The 18,015-nt window shown below is 39.0% G+C and overlaps 1 protein-coding gene across 11 annotated transcripts in view; it reads right to left on the reverse strand.

Annotated features, from left to right (window-relative positions):
- Nucleotides 1-2,544: 2,544 nt before the first annotated feature.
- Nucleotides 2,545-18,015, reverse strand: part of PCNX1 (pecanex 1) — a 79,915-nt gene continuing 64,444 nt past the window's right edge. For all 11 annotated transcript variants that reach the window (XM_015864693.2, XM_015864685.2, XM_015864686.2 and 8 more), the window contains 12 exons: nt 17,414-17,472; nt 16,489-16,704; nt 15,829-16,082; nt 14,766-14,996; nt 14,072-14,172; nt 13,086-13,236; nt 12,376-12,606; nt 11,766-12,040; nt 10,392-10,645; nt 8,861-9,297; nt 7,317-7,457; nt 2,545-4,246 (listed from right to left, as the gene is read on the reverse strand). In XM_015864693.2, coding sequence (XP_015720179.1) covers nt 4,106-4,246; nt 7,317-7,457; nt 8,861-9,297; nt 10,392-10,645; nt 11,766-12,040; nt 12,376-12,606; nt 13,086-13,236; nt 14,072-14,172; nt 14,766-14,996; nt 15,829-16,082; nt 16,489-16,704; nt 17,414-17,472 — 2,491 coding nt within the window. In that variant the 3' untranslated portion in view covers nt 2,545-4,105. The remainder of the gene's footprint in view (nt 4,247-7,316; nt 7,458-8,860; nt 9,298-10,391; nt 10,646-11,765; nt 12,041-12,375; nt 12,607-13,085; nt 13,237-14,071; nt 14,173-14,765; nt 14,997-15,828; nt 16,083-16,488; nt 16,705-17,413; nt 17,473-18,015) is intronic.

The following is an 18,015-nucleotide window of genomic DNA, read 5'->3' on the forward strand; positions in this document are numbered from 1 at the left end:
GCTCTCCTCCTCCCCTGAAACGATTCTCTCTCCCTCCACCACTGAGGGGGAATCTTCACCTAAGACATCCCCAGCTGCTCATGGCCCTGCCCATGGTGGTGGGCTGGGGTTCTCTGTTCAAACTATACACAGCAGAAGTAGAAATGCTGCTCCTCTTCAGGTGCTTGTGAGCTGTGAGCGATGTACGTGCACTCCTGAACTCTTGTGGAGCAGCCATCTTAATCACCTTCTGGGAAATAGGTAGATCATGCCGGGGTGAACGAGCCACGTGCTTTACTTCCCACCAAGGTGTTATGGACCCACATTTTTACTAAGGCACCTGTAACAGCCAGTTTGGTTTCTCAAAGCATCCAGCCTCAGTGAATGTACTGCGTTAGGTTATCAAAGACTGAGCCAGACAACAAAAGAATAGATAGCCTATATAATAGGTATAAAAGCCCTTAATAAAAATAAGAGCATAAAACCTATGGTGGTGTAACCCCAAATCCAATATAGGTAGAATAATATCTGAATAATATTAATTGTAAGAAATGCAATCTGTCCTGCTCCATTCTGTGAGCGGAGACTCCTCTAACTGAGAAGGATTGAGCCCAAGCAGCGTTTTTCTAGCTACGCTCCAAGGCTGGGTGGTGCCATGTGTATCATAAGGGAAAGCTCTGAAGTCATCACCATTACCGTACAGAGTAAGGGGCACAGTTATAGGTACCACTGGTGTCATGTACCTTTTTGGTTTCTTTTTAATTCAGGCCATTTTCAAAAGACCTCACAGGCTGCACAAAGCCTTAAATTGAAACATCGGCCTGTTTTTACTGATGGATCTCAGGAGCTTTTAAGCACTTTTCAGACATTAAATATTTGCCATGGGAAGCAGTAAATGCGTATGTATTTATGTATGTACACACAGATATCACCTTCAAAGAAAAGAGAGAAACAACAAATGGCTTTTGGGTCGGTGCACATCTAAAACAGGACTTAATTGGAATGTTCTTATGGCAACAGAACATCACACAATGAGAAGTAGCCAGAGTTCACGCACTCACCTAGAGGCTCTCACGAAAGTTTTGAAGAAGCAACCGTGTTCTATGCTGGGCTCAGTCTGGACTGACAGGACTACCAGGAAAATCACCATCCTTTCTACACCCATAACGGGGAGAAAATGCGACATCAAGATGGAAATCACAGAGAATAGAACAAGAAGAACAGAAAGTTTCTACCCAAGGACAGATCTATCCTGTGCGGAGTTATATGTGTTTTGTCACACTCACAGCAGAACCAAGACACAATCTTGCACAAACCAACATACAGTCGCATATCAACCTTTAGGGGTTGGAATGCAAGAAAACCAAAGGAAAAGCTGCTAATTTCCCAAAGCCTTATGGAAGAGTAAAAAATCACATGGTGACTTCTGTTGAGCAGCCCTCAACCAGGCAGGAGAGCCGCACTATGGTCACACAGCAGGTGTTTGCTGAGTACCTCTGGAAGAAGCCATCAGCCTGCAACCCTGCCACATTAGGATTCATCTCCCAAAGCAAGATGCTGAAAAGTCTTAAGGTTAAAAAAAACAAAACAAAACAAAACAGAAAGATCTATCAACTCTCTTTATCCCTTAGGGAAGAGCCTTTCTTTTCTCCCCCATCTGCTGTTTGCTAACTTAATTCCAGTTACACATTCACTAGAATTTTTATGTTAACAAGTCATTACTTCCGTTACCTGAAGCCATCGCTTCATGTTTAACAGCAGCAATAGACACTGCTGTTATCTTGCATTGCAGACAATGGCATAGATTGTTCAGAGTCAAGGTGAACTTACTGAAAGTTGCCTCAATCGAGTTAAAAACGAGAACAGCACAACAAAAAACCCCCACCCTGGTGTAGTTCCCTTTTCAATCATTTACCTTAAGGCTCCAGTACAGGAGGAAAAAAAACCCACCAAGCAACTTTCTAAGACAAAGATCCAATTAGGGCCTATTTCTTTCTCAAGAATCTTGCTGAAGCAATCAATATTCCTAGTCATAGAGGAAACCCTGTAATCCACCTATGGGCAAAGATAGAATAAAACCTTAAACAAAACACCTGCAATCTAAAATGTACAAAGGCTCTTTGTTCCTGACAGCAAAGTTAGAAGACTATTGACCAAGGTTCATGTGCTGTACTAAACCCAATACACGGCAGATGAATTTAACTATACTACAGTGTGCACATATGACGAGCTACGTGGAACAGCAAGACTATTTCAAAGGTGGCAGATCCAGAACTGTGCATTCCTACCAGGACCAAGTGCACACAACGACTAGTAATATGCATCTGTAGAATGCACAGTACTTGGAGCACAACTTGCATAGTGCATGATGTAAGCAAGGCCCCAGCGTAATTCACTGGGGAGTTTTAACAACTGCTTAGCTACCAGGCACACAGAACTACCCTTTTGTAGCTAGCAAGCATACGGTGACTTGAATCAGAACACCAGGGATTTTTAAGTAGACATTTCTTGCTTTTTTTTCTTTCCCCCCTCCCTCATCCCATATAACTTCACTCTTACACCAGGTACATAATGGATAGGGTTTATCTGAGAAATAACTGCAACCACCTCTGTGGTGTATCAGAAGTCTCTTCTGATTACATTACTTAGAAAGAAGCGGAGGTGACTGGGAAGAAGATGGCTGCTCCCAAAAGCTCGGACGGCGTGCAGATTCTGCACAGAATCCTACATAGTTACAGATCAGAAACAGGAAACAATCACAATAGGTACATTTTTTTTTCTTATGGATTAAGAGGAGTCATAGGAACTGCAAGTCAAAACCAAACCAGTTTCCCTCTCACGCTCCCACGGTAGTTCTGAGTTACTTGTTTCCCTGAATACACACATTTAAAAAAATACAATAAAACCTAGGATATGTAACACATGAATAATTCAACTTCACAGTTATAAATACTCAAATTACACTTACATAGAATGTATAATCACAGAAAATAAAATTCAAGTCATAGAAAAGAATGAAGACTAAAGGGAAAGAAAAGGCAAGGTGGCAGAAGAAGTGATACGTTTAGGGCTGTGCCTTCTATAAAAGCCTTTTAAAAGTTGTTGGGTTTTTTTATTTTTTTTTTTTTTTAATAGGATAGAATAAAAAACCCCTTTGTGTATCTCCCCTACAGAACTCAACTACCTGCCAGAGAAGAGCCAGTGAAACAATACAGTCAGTTCTGGGCATAAAGAAGCAAGGTAGCTTAAGCTAGCTAAGGGAGGATAGATGGAAGATAGTGTACTCGGGTCCACTTTTAAAGCTGGATGTGTTGTATCGATTTGAGGTACCACTGCCACAGTAGGTTCTGTTGTAGTACAGGGATACTCAGGTACATGTCTAGATGTTTCTTATTTTACCATTTATTGTGAAGAGGATGCAGCAAATGCACTTGTACGAAATACAGAACATAGAACCAAACCCATGGCACAGCCCTTACCATCAACATGTATATGGAGAGGGAGGGGATTAATCCCAAAGGCAATTTAAATAATGGTATTTTATATACTTATATTTATATATATAAATAAATGTTCTCAGCAATCTCAGGGTTGTTTTTAGTGCATTGCTGTAAAAAATTAGTGCAGTTCTCATTAATGTTTTAGCTCATAAGGAATAAGAATCTATACATCTGTTCAGTCTCTTCTTGCCACTCCTGAAACCTTTACACTGTGTTTCACCAAACTGAATGTTTGTAGTCAATTTCTTTAAAATAAGGTGGATGAATTCCACGCACTCTGTGACAAGACATGGCATTTTTTGGCAAAAACAATTAGAAAAATATGAGGTGCTCTGATCTTAGAACTGAAACGTTTGTTGATTTAAAGCATTACACAATGCATAAACAAAATTTATAAACAAAAAGATATGTCTCAACAAATCTATCCTTCATGCAAATGTTTCTTCAGCAGCTAACAACTTAAAAATTTCTTACATTTGTTTATTTGGGGGAAAGGACTTGGACAAATCTGTGTTTCAAGTCCTCTCCTACAACTGGACCAAAGTTTTATGTCCTGGGAGCTGCTGCTTCTGGACCCTTCTCTCTTCTGAGTCGTTGGAGAAGGGGAAGTTTTAAGTCTCAGAGATTTACACTTCAGCCCCAAGTTCAAGGACTCCAGTTTCAACAACAGCAACGTATTTATCTTCAATTTGAACCAGCAGGATGGTCTTATCTATGTGGGACCGACTACTTGGATCTCTGCTGCAAGGCACCCAGCGGTGAATCACCTGGAAAAAAAAATCAAGTGAAAGAAAGAGTAAGTTTCATAAGAACAGCTGACATTTCAAAGATTCATCTGATAATTCAGGGCCCCTGCAAGGCAAAGGGACTTATAACACAAGGGCTACGCTGACTTAGCTGCTCACTTTTCAGTGTTCACATGCCCCCTGATTAGCTGCTTGTCTCAGTCTTGCTGGAGATCTGCAGCTTACCAGAGGGCAGTCAGCACTGGATTTGGATTTTAACACAACTTGAGCCAAATCAGAGCTGAACAGATCATGCAAAGTAAATAACAACTGGAAAATATTGTACACATACAGATTAAGAATATTTTGAAATAATCATTTTGAAGCCACAATGCTTCTATAAAGTATCCCAGCATTCTGCAGCGCACAACAGCACAGAATAAACTTTATCAGGAGTTAGGCATAAAACGTGTCAAACTGGTCTTAGAGATAATATATATATATATATTGTTACATACAGAAATACTGTTGCACTGAGAGAGAGTAGGAACATACCACCCTTAGACACAAAGCATTTCCCAGTCGAGTCCAGATAGCACCCCTGATATAATCAGAAGTGGTCTGTTACTCCAAAGGCCTGAATATCAAGGCATGTTAGAAACTAAGTCTGTATGTGCACAAACTGTATATAAATTCTAACTCACAGTCAGCTTTACCATCTATTAAACAATGACTGATGTACATTTAATTCTCACTTAATATTTTCTATGATCACACGCAAAATGAAGTCAGCAAATAGTAAGGAGCTGATAAGAATCTTTTGGGGTTGTTTTGAGCATGTCAGTGTTGGGGAAAAAAAAATAAATCAAAAGCTCTCTAGCACATACAAACATAGTGCAGAGTAAACCTTAACCTCAAATTCCTGGAAAAAAAGAAGGAGCTCCAATCTACAGAAGATGGCTAAATTTCATTTCCTTGAAGAAGCCCTACAAAGTCTTCGTGCAGTGAATATACTAGCAAAGCTTAGCAAAATAAAAAGCAAAGTTTGGAGAAGTGCTTTTTGAACATAATAGAGAAATTTTTAACAACTGAGAATACACAGCACTCACAAACTCCTTTACATCTTTACTCCTTTACTCCTTTACAGTCACCTTTAGATGAGTATTAACTAAGGGTCTCAAAGCTGTGAGGATCAATGCAACCCACCCTACTTCTCACAACACATTTTGATACTTTTACAGTTTAAAAAACCAGATACAGAATACCTATTTTTATTAGGATGACTCAAAACCTGTCATAATTCAACTCCCAAATCCCATATCCCTATGAAAACAAACAAAAAACAACCCCATAACAACAAAAACAAGAGGAATGATACAGCTGTTGCTTCTTATCCATTTTCTCTTTGTTCTTGTCTTAAACCACTCTGTCCCGCTCCCTCTTTTGCTTTCTTCTGCTTTTGACTACAGCTTCTTTTCTCTTTTTATGCAGTAGTGAAGTCTGTATGCTACTGAGAACGTGGCCATAATTGTTATGTAGGTACCAGAGCACATGTTTTTCTGAAGCTGAATTTCATACAGGGATGCTAATAGAACAATGCTTTGGCAGGCAGACTGCTTGATGAGCAGCATCCCAACAGGTAAGAATCAGTTCTGTGTGTCTGCAGAAAGTGCAGGGTTAGAAAGGGAAGACTGTCCTAAGAAGCAATGGATTTACTGATGATGTATGCTCCTAACAAGCAGCAGAAACTATGTCATTCAAGTTAAATCAATTTGTCACAATTGTACATAAGAAGAAAGGGAGAAAGCACCAGATCGCCCAAGGTTAAAAGACATTCTTCTAAAACCCTGCCAGTGTACTGCACCACTAATAGACAAGAAACATCCACTCTCTCTCAATCTTTCTGTTAACAGCCACTGTACATCAGCACGCTGCAGCTTGCAAGACACATTGCAGAACCACAGAAACAAAAAACTGTCCAGCGTTGAACAAAAGGACTCGTGATTCCAGAATACATTTCAGTCTGACCCTTTATGTTCATCATCTTTATGTTATTTATCTGCAATAGCTCATAAGGAAATCCCAAAAAGCATACTGTCTAATCCCAACTTCTTTATAAATATTTACAACAGCATTCTCCTACACGTTACATACAAGTCAGTTCTACAAGTTAGTCCTTAGGGTGGTCAACTGTGATAGAGTTTATTTGTGGAAGGGCCGTTCCTTCACATACACATAACAGTATTTCAAATCTACCTTAATGTAAAGCTCCTGTATCCACTGTTTGAATGACATCACCAGCTGACATAAGCAGACTATCAAAAGATCATTCCTATAAAGTGTCAGAATAGACACATTCGAAATGAAAATACAGCGGCACCAGTAAACCAATGCAAGTACAAGTCAGCAGCTCTTACCTTGTACTATTTACCACTGGAAGATTACTCACTGCATAATTTTTAGACGAGAATGTCTATAAACAGTATGCCTTGGGTAAAAAACTAGAAGAATCTACAATGGGAGATGCTTTCCAACTAATCAGTGAATTTTTACTTTCATATGCAGATATAACATCCCTAGGGAAAAGTGAGACTGAGTTTCAAGTCATATGCTTTTGCAAGTTTTAGTTACAGCATATTTCCTTCATAAAGGAAACATCAATTAAGTACTTATTACAAAACAAAGATAATTTGGCTCAATTTTCAGAGTAATTTAAAAGCCAAATACTTTTAACCATTCAATTAAAGACTGGTTGGCAAATTGACCTTCAGTATTTTCTAAGGGATTGACAGTTTAAGGAAAGGAAAATGAAGGCTGGGTGACTAAGCAGAATGCCTGAGGTAACAGTTCATGACAAGAGCAGGAAGAAGGTAAGGAAGAAGTGGCTGACAATATTTGAATCATCTCGTAACTTTTCAATACACTTCTGCTCCAAATTAGGATTCAACTGCTCTTCCAGCAACAGTGACTTAGAAGACAGCTGCTGATCCAACTTACTACTAGCACATCATTAGCCTTGACACCCAGACAGACTGCCTTGCCAAGATACTTTTTTCTTTTAATTAAATTAGCTTGTCAACTTTGAAACAAACAAACAAACAAAAAAACTCACATGGCCTTCCATGCCTTCCTGAGGACTCCAGTCTTTCCAGCTGTTTCTTCCAGCTTTTAGCCGTATCACCTCATCTGGCCACTGCAGCTCTTTCCTTTTTGACACGTTGATCCCTTCCAGTACTTGACTGGGATCCATTAACTATAAGTAGGAATTGAGTTTTGACTGTTAGTTCAGCCAAAATTTAAAAGACGGGGATTAACTGTAACCTTTTGCATACTTCCACAGAACTGACTCGAACACACAGAAATCGATATCTGATTTCAATGCTGCAAAAGCTACAAAAACACTTGAGCAGCAGAAATGATGGAAATTGGGCTGTGGTTTCAGACACAGCTGACAATATACTGGATCACTGCTGTCTGGCTCCCTTCCCCAGCCCTTCTTTCAGTTATGCTGGTCCACAGCAGGGTCCAAACCAACTCAAAATACACAATGGTGGCACGTGGTCCAGTAGCAGAGAAAGTTTAGTGACGTCAGACTGTTAGTTTAGGCTCATCACTTGCAGAAAATTAAACCTTAAGAAACATAGGCTTAGAGAATTCACTAGTAGGCTAAAAACCATCCTACTAGCATGGTTTGTTGAGACCCACCCTGTGTTTTGAAGTTAACTGGCCTTTCTATAGGAGCAGCAGGAGAAAACTCCTGAAAACTTCTTTCTATTTAAGGATAGAGAGAATTGCATAACATCCAATATCCCATAACATACAGCAACCTTGTCTGTGCCATCCTCACACAAAGGAAGGAAACTGTTTCACAGAAGTGCCCTTGTCTGTAAACAAAAGAACTTAGCAGAAATCTACAAAATTAGTTAACTTTGTCTACATTAACTAACTTAGTTAACTATGACCAAAGATTTAGTTTACCCTAAAATGAGGTGATATCAGCAATGAAGTCAAGTTTGTCATGACCTGACCTATTAAATACTTTTTGGTCTTTCCCAGTAATATACAGCCAAGAACATGTATGTGCAGCTACTGAAAGCTACAAGGGCAAGAACATTTCTGGATTTTTCACAGTACTGCTAAGGCTGCCAATAATTAACTTAGTCAACAGAATACTGTTTGCTGTTCAATAAGCCAGCCTTGCAGCAATAACCATTTAAGAACACATACACATGTAAAAACGAAAGCAACGACATTTTTAACACCTATTTTAGAGGACAATCTACTTGGTAGAAAATAAGAACGCTAGTTGCTTTCAGTACTGCAGGTGAAGCTCTTCAGCTTTATGCATCATCATGAGTAAAACCAGACTAAGCATGGAGGAAAAACTGAGTTCAGCTGACACTCTCAAGCCTGTACTACAGGATTATAAAGTAAGTAATATAAACAGAGACGTCTAAACACGCAGCAAAAGTGCCTGTCCAGAAAAACATTTCCTTACATTAGTTCCCCATTTGTAACTGCACAACTATTGTATTCAGAGACATATCAGACTGTGCATGTACTTAAAAGTCATGATTTCAGCAACACACACAATAACACTAACAAAAGCACATGACTAAGGAAATTCAGGTTAACTTTTTCTTCTGGACTATTCACCTGGATTCTGTAAATAACGTCATCCTTTTTGGCTTGCATTTGATTTGCAGGGCTTGCATTACCAGCTGACTGAGTTTCAGCCGCATTACTCCCTCCTTCTGTCCCTAGAAAGCCCACAAGGGCATGCTGTTTACAGGCTGGGATGCTTTGGCTGGAGCTGCTGGAAGAGGGCAGACCATGCTGCATGCTGACTCCAGACTGGCCAGTAGGTTCCATTTGGTTCACCATAGATAGGCGGGACTGGATGGATGATGGGAGGTTCCGAAGGGATATCTGACTGGTAGAAGAGCGCCGACAAGGCACAAAGCCTGTTGTGGATGTGCGAAGAGATGAATGACGACTGCCGTAGCAATAAGATGAATGGCTAGCTACTGAGGCACGGGCAGGGGAATGTCTGACAAGGCTCGACTGCACAGAATGAGAGCTGTGACTGGTGCCTAAAAATAAAAGACACAGAATCAGGAGAGTTTGATCAAGCCTCCCACATACATTAGATTTATGATACAGAACTGTTTTAGCAATTAGATACAAAATTGATGGGTCTAATTCAACAGCAACTAAAACAATGGTATTGTAGGATTAGGTATCTTGCACTTAACGTAGCAGAGCAGTTGAGTGCATTTCACTCATTTTATTATAGAATCTCATGTTCTATCCTATTCCCAATCCCTGTGAGACAAATCACTTGAAAAATGCTTCAGCCTTGCTCTCACCACATTAGCAATTCGTTTCTTAACATTAACACTTAAGTGCCCAATGCTGAAGACAGTGTAGGAGATAGAGATGTCAGTGTTTCAAAAATGTGAGTATTCTTAATATACTTGAATGGATGTTCAGAGACTCAGACTGAATCAGAAAACATTACAGCAGACATTTTTAAGCATTAAGAAAATTTTAAAGTAAAAAATAGCAGTTAATGAATATTATTTAGTGTCATTCCTAAACAAAGAACTTGTATCAACCTCTTCAGAGATGCAGAGGTACTCACGGCTACAAAAAGAAAAAACCCACTGCGTTCAGCTACATGCACATTTATATTCTTTGAGCAAAGGCAGCATTTGCAAAGCTTTTTCTTGGTTTTACTGCTTATCGTCTCACTAGCTTCAAATCAGCACAGATTCTGTTAGGATTTAGCTAAAATACAATTGAGATAAATGATCCGCTCCAGTATACAAGTAAGAAAAATACAAAGACATTAAAAACCATCAAGTTTAATGTTAACAATCAATAAGACAGAAGTCTTCAGATGAGTCAATCTGTACTGATTTGTTACAAAAAGTCATGTAGCCTGTTTTGCGAAAATAACTAAACATCAACAGGATAAGTCTCTGCTTGGAAACTTCCCATTGGACAAAACAGCACTGTAGTGTGAGAGGAACCCAAGCAGGCGTTAATAACAACAATCAAGATTTGTATGTCTGTCTGTCTAGTCTTTTCTTTCAGCCTAGGCCAGATCCAAAGAATGGAGAGGCTAGTTCTGGCTACAAGACTGCACTTGTGAAAAATTGTTATAGCTGTATTTTAACATTACCCAGAGTGGATGGATGAGTTGGTGGATGAGCTGCAGGAAGAGCAGTGGGATGAGTCCCAGGATGAGGTGCCATAGGAGGGTGCTGTACTGCTCCAGGTCCCTGCCCTGTAGGTGCATTCACTCCTCCTTGCGACACGCTGCTCTGCGACTCATTGATAGTGGCATTGTTACTTGTGCAAGAAGCCCCACCTCCAGCATCAGAATCTTCAATATTTCCACCACTGTTACAGCCAGCTCCACAGCCCTTCCTTAGTCTGAAAACACAATGCAATTAACATTAAGTCACATCATATGAGCATAAGGAATCTAAGAAATGCCACACTCAGTACAGTCTGTAAAGTCAGTTTTGTGGGGTTTTTTAAATGAGATTTTTAAGAGATTACTATTTTCTCACAACAGGCTTTGCAAGTATGAACATAGTTACTGGGAGACTGTAAGTTTCTTCATGACAGCCATTCAAATAACAGCTATGATAAACCGAGAGCTGAGATAAAGCAGCTCTCAGGAAGAGAGAAGAAAAAAACCTAATCTCTAAATCAATAGTTCTATATACAGAATGCTTGAAGAATATCTTGTTATTTTGCAACAGTTTAGTAAATTATGCTCCTTAACATACTAGTTATACACAGTCTCATACAGCAAAAACTTATTTAGATAAGCAATATATATATATTTTTTTTAATTTGGTTTCTTGTTACTTTTAGTAACACAATTTTCAAATACATGTTCCAATTATTTGCATCTTGCGAAGTCTTCTGTGAATTCTGAATATTCAGATGGCAACCAACATTTTCCAGCATACATAATCATGCAGGCTTTTCACTATACTGTTTTCACTGGTAAACCTCATACAGACACACAACACAGCATGTTCCTTCTTCCTTTCAACTCCTACTTATTATTTTTTTCTTTTGGTCCCACTGAAAATACACCAAGAAATCCTTTTTTTTTTTTTTTTTTCCCTTTGCCCCTGGGATCCAGAACAGCTTGGATCCAAATACTGTTTTGTGTTATACTTTCACCTGCTGCTCTACCCACATGTCAGACAAGCAGCTGGTGACAGAAGACATATGCCACAGACTACAGTAAATGCAGCACATGTTGAATATGTTCTGTTTAGATGTGCTGTAGATGTCTATGTGTACATACGACCATCAGAAAAGCAAGAGGACTTTTCCAACTATGGGACCAGCTCCTGAAACTGGGAAGGACATGTTTCTAAATGCCATGCAAAACTGCTGTGGTTGTTTTTACAGCCACAGTCATTAAGAAACAGAAGTGAAGTAAAAATATGCCCTGGTTAGCATGGATGAAACTAGTTAATGACATACAAGAACACAAACATGTACTCGTGAGTACACTTTCTCAGCTCACCTATGCCATGTAGACACTATGAAGTTTCTGATATTTCCTAAGCTGATAGCTCCTCCAAGAATCTCCTTAAGCTGTTCATGACTGTCTGAATAGGATGTAGTCAAAGGTGAGACATAGATTGGGTAACCAATTGGCTGGTCACAGGAGGAATTGATCATGTTCCTCAGAGCTTGCTTTGCATTTTGAATGCTTCCTCTTTCTGGATTGCGATTACGCAGGAAGACAAGCTCCTGTTGTTGCCCTGCCCACAGGCCACGCACACACTCCTTATTCACCTGTAAAAGATAAATGACAAGTAAATGCTGTGTCAGCAAGAGAAACATGACTAGACTGCTTTGCTATATGTAGACTTCTACATGTGTATATGTAATTGCACTACAGAACTACAACCATTCATATTCACGAAAGGGCAGTAAGAATAAAGCGAGTGTAGGAACTGAATGAGAAATAAAATATTTGAAGTCAGGAACTGATTTCCCGATGAAACACTTCTGTAGTAGAAGAAGCTGCCCCAGCAGTGAAAGGCCAGTAACAACGAAGTAATTGTTTGAGTGAAAGTATGTAGTGGTATATCTTAATTCCACCATTGTGGAATATACACAAAGCTTACCTTAATAACCCTGAAACTGAGATAGCGCTTATTTAGCATAATAATTTTGTACTCGTTGGTACCATCATCCATCACATGACGCAGAGCGAGGAGGGAAGGAGAATTGGAAAGAACAGCACTCCGCCAAGCAGGGTCCCCTTCGTGTGCTATAACTAGATTTTCTTCATGGGTTGTTATGGCTTCATAGAGAACAGAAGGATCATCATATTCATCTGGAGAAGTGAAGTGATCCTGTTTCCAAGAACAATTGGTAAATTATGACTGATATTTCTGATGTAACTATGTATAAAAAGCAAACAACTTGTACCTCAGGAAAGGTTTGCTCCCTTTAACCTAAAAAGGAATGATTCAAAGGAGCAGCCTTTTATTTATTCGGTTGAATTTTACCCTATACTTATAGAACTGCGGAACAGTTTTACTAGGAAGGGACCTTTAAGACCACCCAGTTCCAATCCTCCTGTAATAGGCAAGGACAAACTAGGTTGCTTCAAGTCCCATCTGGCCTGACCCTGAACATCCAGGGATGAAGGACATGACACGATATTCACCCACTTTCAGTTGTCTGCTTCTGTCACATACCCCTCCCCTTTAGTGTCCTCTTTTTCTGAAGCTATGCATTCTAATTTTGATCTCCCCAATTTTCCTGGAAACTTGGATCTGGTATCTCAGCATTAAGGTTTGACAGTGACTATGGACAAGACATTCCTCACCTGATGTAGTTTAAGTGACATTCGTATTCCAGGAACCACAACTTTCCTCAGCAATTCCATGTCAGCAAAGATCCATTCATCCCTAATTGAAGATATACGGAAGTCGCCCTTAAAAAGGGCATGCAAGCCATACAAGAAGGATTCCAGGTTACTGTGGAGGGAAGAAAGAATTATCCATGTAATTAATAAGGTAAGAAGATACAAAGCTGTAGGTAAAGGAACAAGACCATTCCTCTCTATAAATAAGAGAGAAGACAAAAGGGAAAATAAAAGTGAGCATTTGTATAAATAAAGTCTTGACACAGAGTGCCTATGAGCACTAAAGTGAGGATGAATTATCTATATAGGCAAGAGATTATATTTACACGGACTCAAGTGAACAGGAGCACTATGGAATGCCTGATTTTACTCTGAAGATTATTAAAAGACTTTCTGAGGAGCACAACACCTCAGTGGACCAAACAAGAAAGAGATGTAGCCTCAGTTGTGGATATTTTAGCAGTAAATCAAGTCTTGATTGATTACTCATACTTTGTGGCATCATTTACTTTTACTAAGCTAATGGAGTCTAGGGAAAAAATCAAATGCTCAGATCACTTCTGTGACTGCATATCTCTAAGATCTTGGGGAAGCTCACTGGTACTCAGAAGAATGTTTCCACCAAACTGAAGAAAAATTGTTTTTACTTTCAGAACTCAATCAGTTTTGAGTTCTTTCTACTGGTTGTCAGTGAAGCGTAGTCACATCAGCATGTTCACCTCTCAGTTGTTCTATATAACAAAATACTCAAATTCCAGTTTTCCCTCATGTGCTGTTCTTTGGTTATGTTTTACTGAAGACAGGTCACACAGCTTATCTGTTCAGTTTAAGGAAGGATGAAATTAACTATCATCATCTTTCCTGAAGAGGTACTCATCCAGCATGTAATATCTAGGATCTCAGAGGAAATCTCAGAGGAAGCAGAGCTTAAAACAAGATTTTATTACCTAGACATATGATGTGAAGCTGTTCCCAATGCTCTCCGCCCCAGAACACAAAGCCCATAACACAGTGTAACCAGGGGTGAGTCTTTACTTGAATCCAGTGGCTTGCAGTAAAAAGAAAAAGAAAAAAAAAATGTAAGCAGAATTAAAGATTCAACATTAAAAAACTGCTCTAAGGAATAAAACACCCAAATGCATACAAAGGTACATAAGCCTTGTGCGTGTACCTACCCCGCGAGCTACTCTATCCAGACTTTCACTATGAAATCCTTTTAAAATAAAAATCACAATTATTCTACATATCTGTAAAAACAGACATATAATAATCACTAACAAAGTTGGCAATCTTATAAAAACCTGTCACTAGATTATATTAGGGTTGATTGGTAAACATTGACACCTAAATACGCGGCATCAGTTCTATAAACACACTTCTCTACACAGACAAATGGTTGGCTAAATTTCAGCTGATTCTTTCAAGCTGGTAATTGAAAAGGCACTAGGACAGGTCACATCACACACTTCCTTACAGTAATTATTCAAATTCATGCATCTAGAGTAGAACGTCAAAACAAAACAACATTTCAATTTTTTATTTTCTAAAAGATCAGTATTAAAAACTAATCCAAGGCAACAAGGAAAAAAATGAGACAATTCTTGAATAATGAATATCTATCCTCACATATTCATGGCCTACCTTTTCTCTTCGAGAGCAGCAGTATTCTATCCAGTTCAAATAAATCATACAGAAACTCTCTCTTGAGATTCCTGCTAGACGGTGGTCATAATCTTCATCAATATTGGGGTTAAATGTTGGGTCTACATCAACGTAATTGCGGTCTGTGCACAACCGTAATCCTTCCTGCATTGTCTCATTAGCTAACCACTCCTCTAACTTGGGGGAAGTTGTGACATAATAGATGATTCCCTGAAATGGCAGTTAAAAATCCATGAGTCAGCATTACAATAAAAAATATTATTCTAAAATTTTTCAACTCATTCACAGATTTTCTTGATAATGAACAAAAATGATACACAATCGTTTACTTAGCTCCCAGATACACCAATTCAATGGCACAAAAATCAATACAGAACTGTATGCTAATATTTTCAACGACTCCTGAGAGTTTTTAAAGCACATACTTAAGGAATAAGGGAAAGAAAAAGGGATGGGGCAGGATAACTGCAGAAAAACGCGTAATTGGGAACTTTTTATTGAGCGAACATGGATAGCATATTTCTAAATAATTAAAATACTAAATTTAAAGATGAGGCAGCTTAATACAGTTACATTTGGAGAAAAGCTTTTGTGTGAATGTATAGGAAAAATTTACACTTCAAATTTTTCACAACAGATCACAAATAGGGAAATAGATCACATAAGGGATCTAAGGTCTACACAGAAAAATCGCAGATTTAACAGACAAAAAAATAAAGAGATGGCTTTGGCCCTTTCCAAGAGAATTGTACCAGTTACCATTTCATTTACAGGGGCAACTACATTTTTGTAATTAGCCTTTCAGTTTCTAGTCCAGTTTTGGCAGGAAACAACATCTTCTCTCTTGGCTGTTATTCTGCTCTTACAACCAAATATCAAATAATTGTCAATACAGCAAATTCTGGCCTCCTGTGATGAAGCTGTTTACAAACCTACAATTCATAACACATCCATGAAAACTGCTGGAAGTTCAAGGCACTAACCCACTCCCAGCTACAACCCAGCCTTGCTCCCCCAGAGTTCATAGTTATTTGACTCATACCTTCACATAGTAAGTGGTGAGAATTTTCCGGAGATCAAAGACTTGCAGCATGGATGCTGCACTGTTGTCTGTGATACTATAACCCTCCAGAACATACTTCGTCACAAGCACCTCCCAAGCCAGCCAACGCTGCCCAAACGCAGCATTAAAGGAAAGCATGTGAGGAAGGTGACCAGGTTCACAGCAACAGAAACCTTCATCTTCCTCTACGCCTTCAGTGATGGCCTCTACTTCTCTTTGCTGACAATAAGTTCCTAAGGAAAGAGAAAGTAATTAAAACAAAACAAACAATTAAATGCTTCATACTATTGTTTTAAAGTTGACTTGCATTTACAAGTGTTTAGAAATCATATTAGTGTCCAATTAATGTTTCTGTAGCAACAGATTTGAATAGTTTAATTTATCAGTGTAGGATCACACATTCTGATCAGGTAGCATTACAAATCAGTTATCATAGCCACATTGCATTAAAAGTAAAGAGAAACTTAGCATCAGAACTGTTAGAGGCTATTTTTCCTCAGGAGCTAGAGGACATAAAAAGGTCCTGAAGCTCAATTTTCAAAGCAGATAATTTATAGGATGGAACAGAAAATAACTTTAGTTTTCAGACCAAAAGACTGGTTTGTGGTATAGTCAGTTAAGGGAGGGCAACACACTCACCTCTGAATTCAAGCCCTCTCAGCTGGAAGGTGACCAAGCCATTTCCTATCTCTATAAGGTGTACTAGTGCATTGAGGTAGTCAGAGGCAAGAATGAAGCAGTCCCCAGTACTGTAGTTTCCCCATCGACCCAACAACAAATCTCCACATAGGCTGTGCTGAAGGGAACGGGTTAAATGTTCATAGAAGATTGAATTCAGATTGTTATCATCTGAACCTAGGGGAAGATTGAATCTTGGTTATCATCCTTACATCTGCAGAGAAACTCAAGCTGGAATGTCAATTATCAGTCCACAGTGAGTCTTACATTTTTCTTAACAGCACTGTTTCAAGGCTATCAACCTCATGCCCTCTCCTCCTACCCCAGCTCTTAAGACAACTACTCCAAATAACTGCTAAGTGAAGTTCAATACTTTTGATCAAAATTTTTCCTTTTCTCCTCTGTTTTCTAAGTTATTCTTTCAGTTTAGCTCATGCCACTCTCACCAGTCTATTCCATATAATAATGTGCAAAAGCAAACATGCACAGAAGTATCTCAGAAACAACTGATGTATAGGTCTCATCCCCATGACATTGAGACATCCTCAAATCACGTTTAGCTTTTTGGTTACTTAAGAATAAAGAAGCAGAACAACTTAATGCTGCGATTACAGATGAAGAAAAAGCAAAGCAGAGATACACAAAGTTAGGAAGGAAACAGAAGTGCATAGAAAAGTAAATAATGAAGTAAGGAGAGAGATGATGAAGAAAAAAATAACAGGAGATGGCAAAGGTCCAATGGGTTTTGGGAAAAGAAAGTAAAATCATAGGACAAACTGATCACAAATCCTATAAAAAACAGACATTTGTACCTTTGTTCCTTGTGAGCGTGTTAGAATGCACATAACAAAAACATTATAAAAACAAGTCAGCCTAAGAAAGCTACCTGGATTTCGATCAAGCTGCGAAGCCAATCTTGTATTTGAGTGATCCACACGCTTTGTGCTGAAATTAAAATGAAGTGTTCTTAATGGAATTTATTATTGCAAGAAAACCTAAAGGAAGAACTTCTATGAACAGAAATTGATAAAAATATTCCCAGTGAAATATTTCTACAAATTTTTCTTTTTTCCTCTTCAACTATTTTATATCCCTCTGTACTCAGCTCTAATTAGGCCACGCCTTGAGTACCGTGCCCAGTTTTGGGTCCCTCACTACTAGAAAGACATTGAGGCCCTGGACCCAGGGCAATGAAGCTGCTGAGGGGTCTAGAGCACAAGCCGAATGAGGAGTGGCTGAGGGAACTGGGATTAATGCTCAGAGGAGACCTTATTGCTCTCTACAACTACATGAAAGGATGCTGTGTTGAGGTGGGATTCAGCACTTTCCCCATGTAACTAGCAATAGGACTAGAGGATTGGCCTAAAGTTGCACCAGGAGAAGTTTGGGTTGGACATCAGGAAAAACATTTTTCTGAAAGAGTGCTAGAATGGGCTGCCTATTAGCGCATTGATCAGTGCTCTAATCTTCTTCAGGGAAAATAAGACA

This window comes from Coturnix japonica, chromosome 5 (genome assembly GCF_001577835.2).
Source record: "Coturnix japonica isolate 7356 chromosome 5, Coturnix japonica 2.1, whole genome shotgun sequence".
NCBI lineage: Eukaryota > Metazoa > Chordata > Aves > Galliformes > Phasianidae > Coturnix > Coturnix japonica.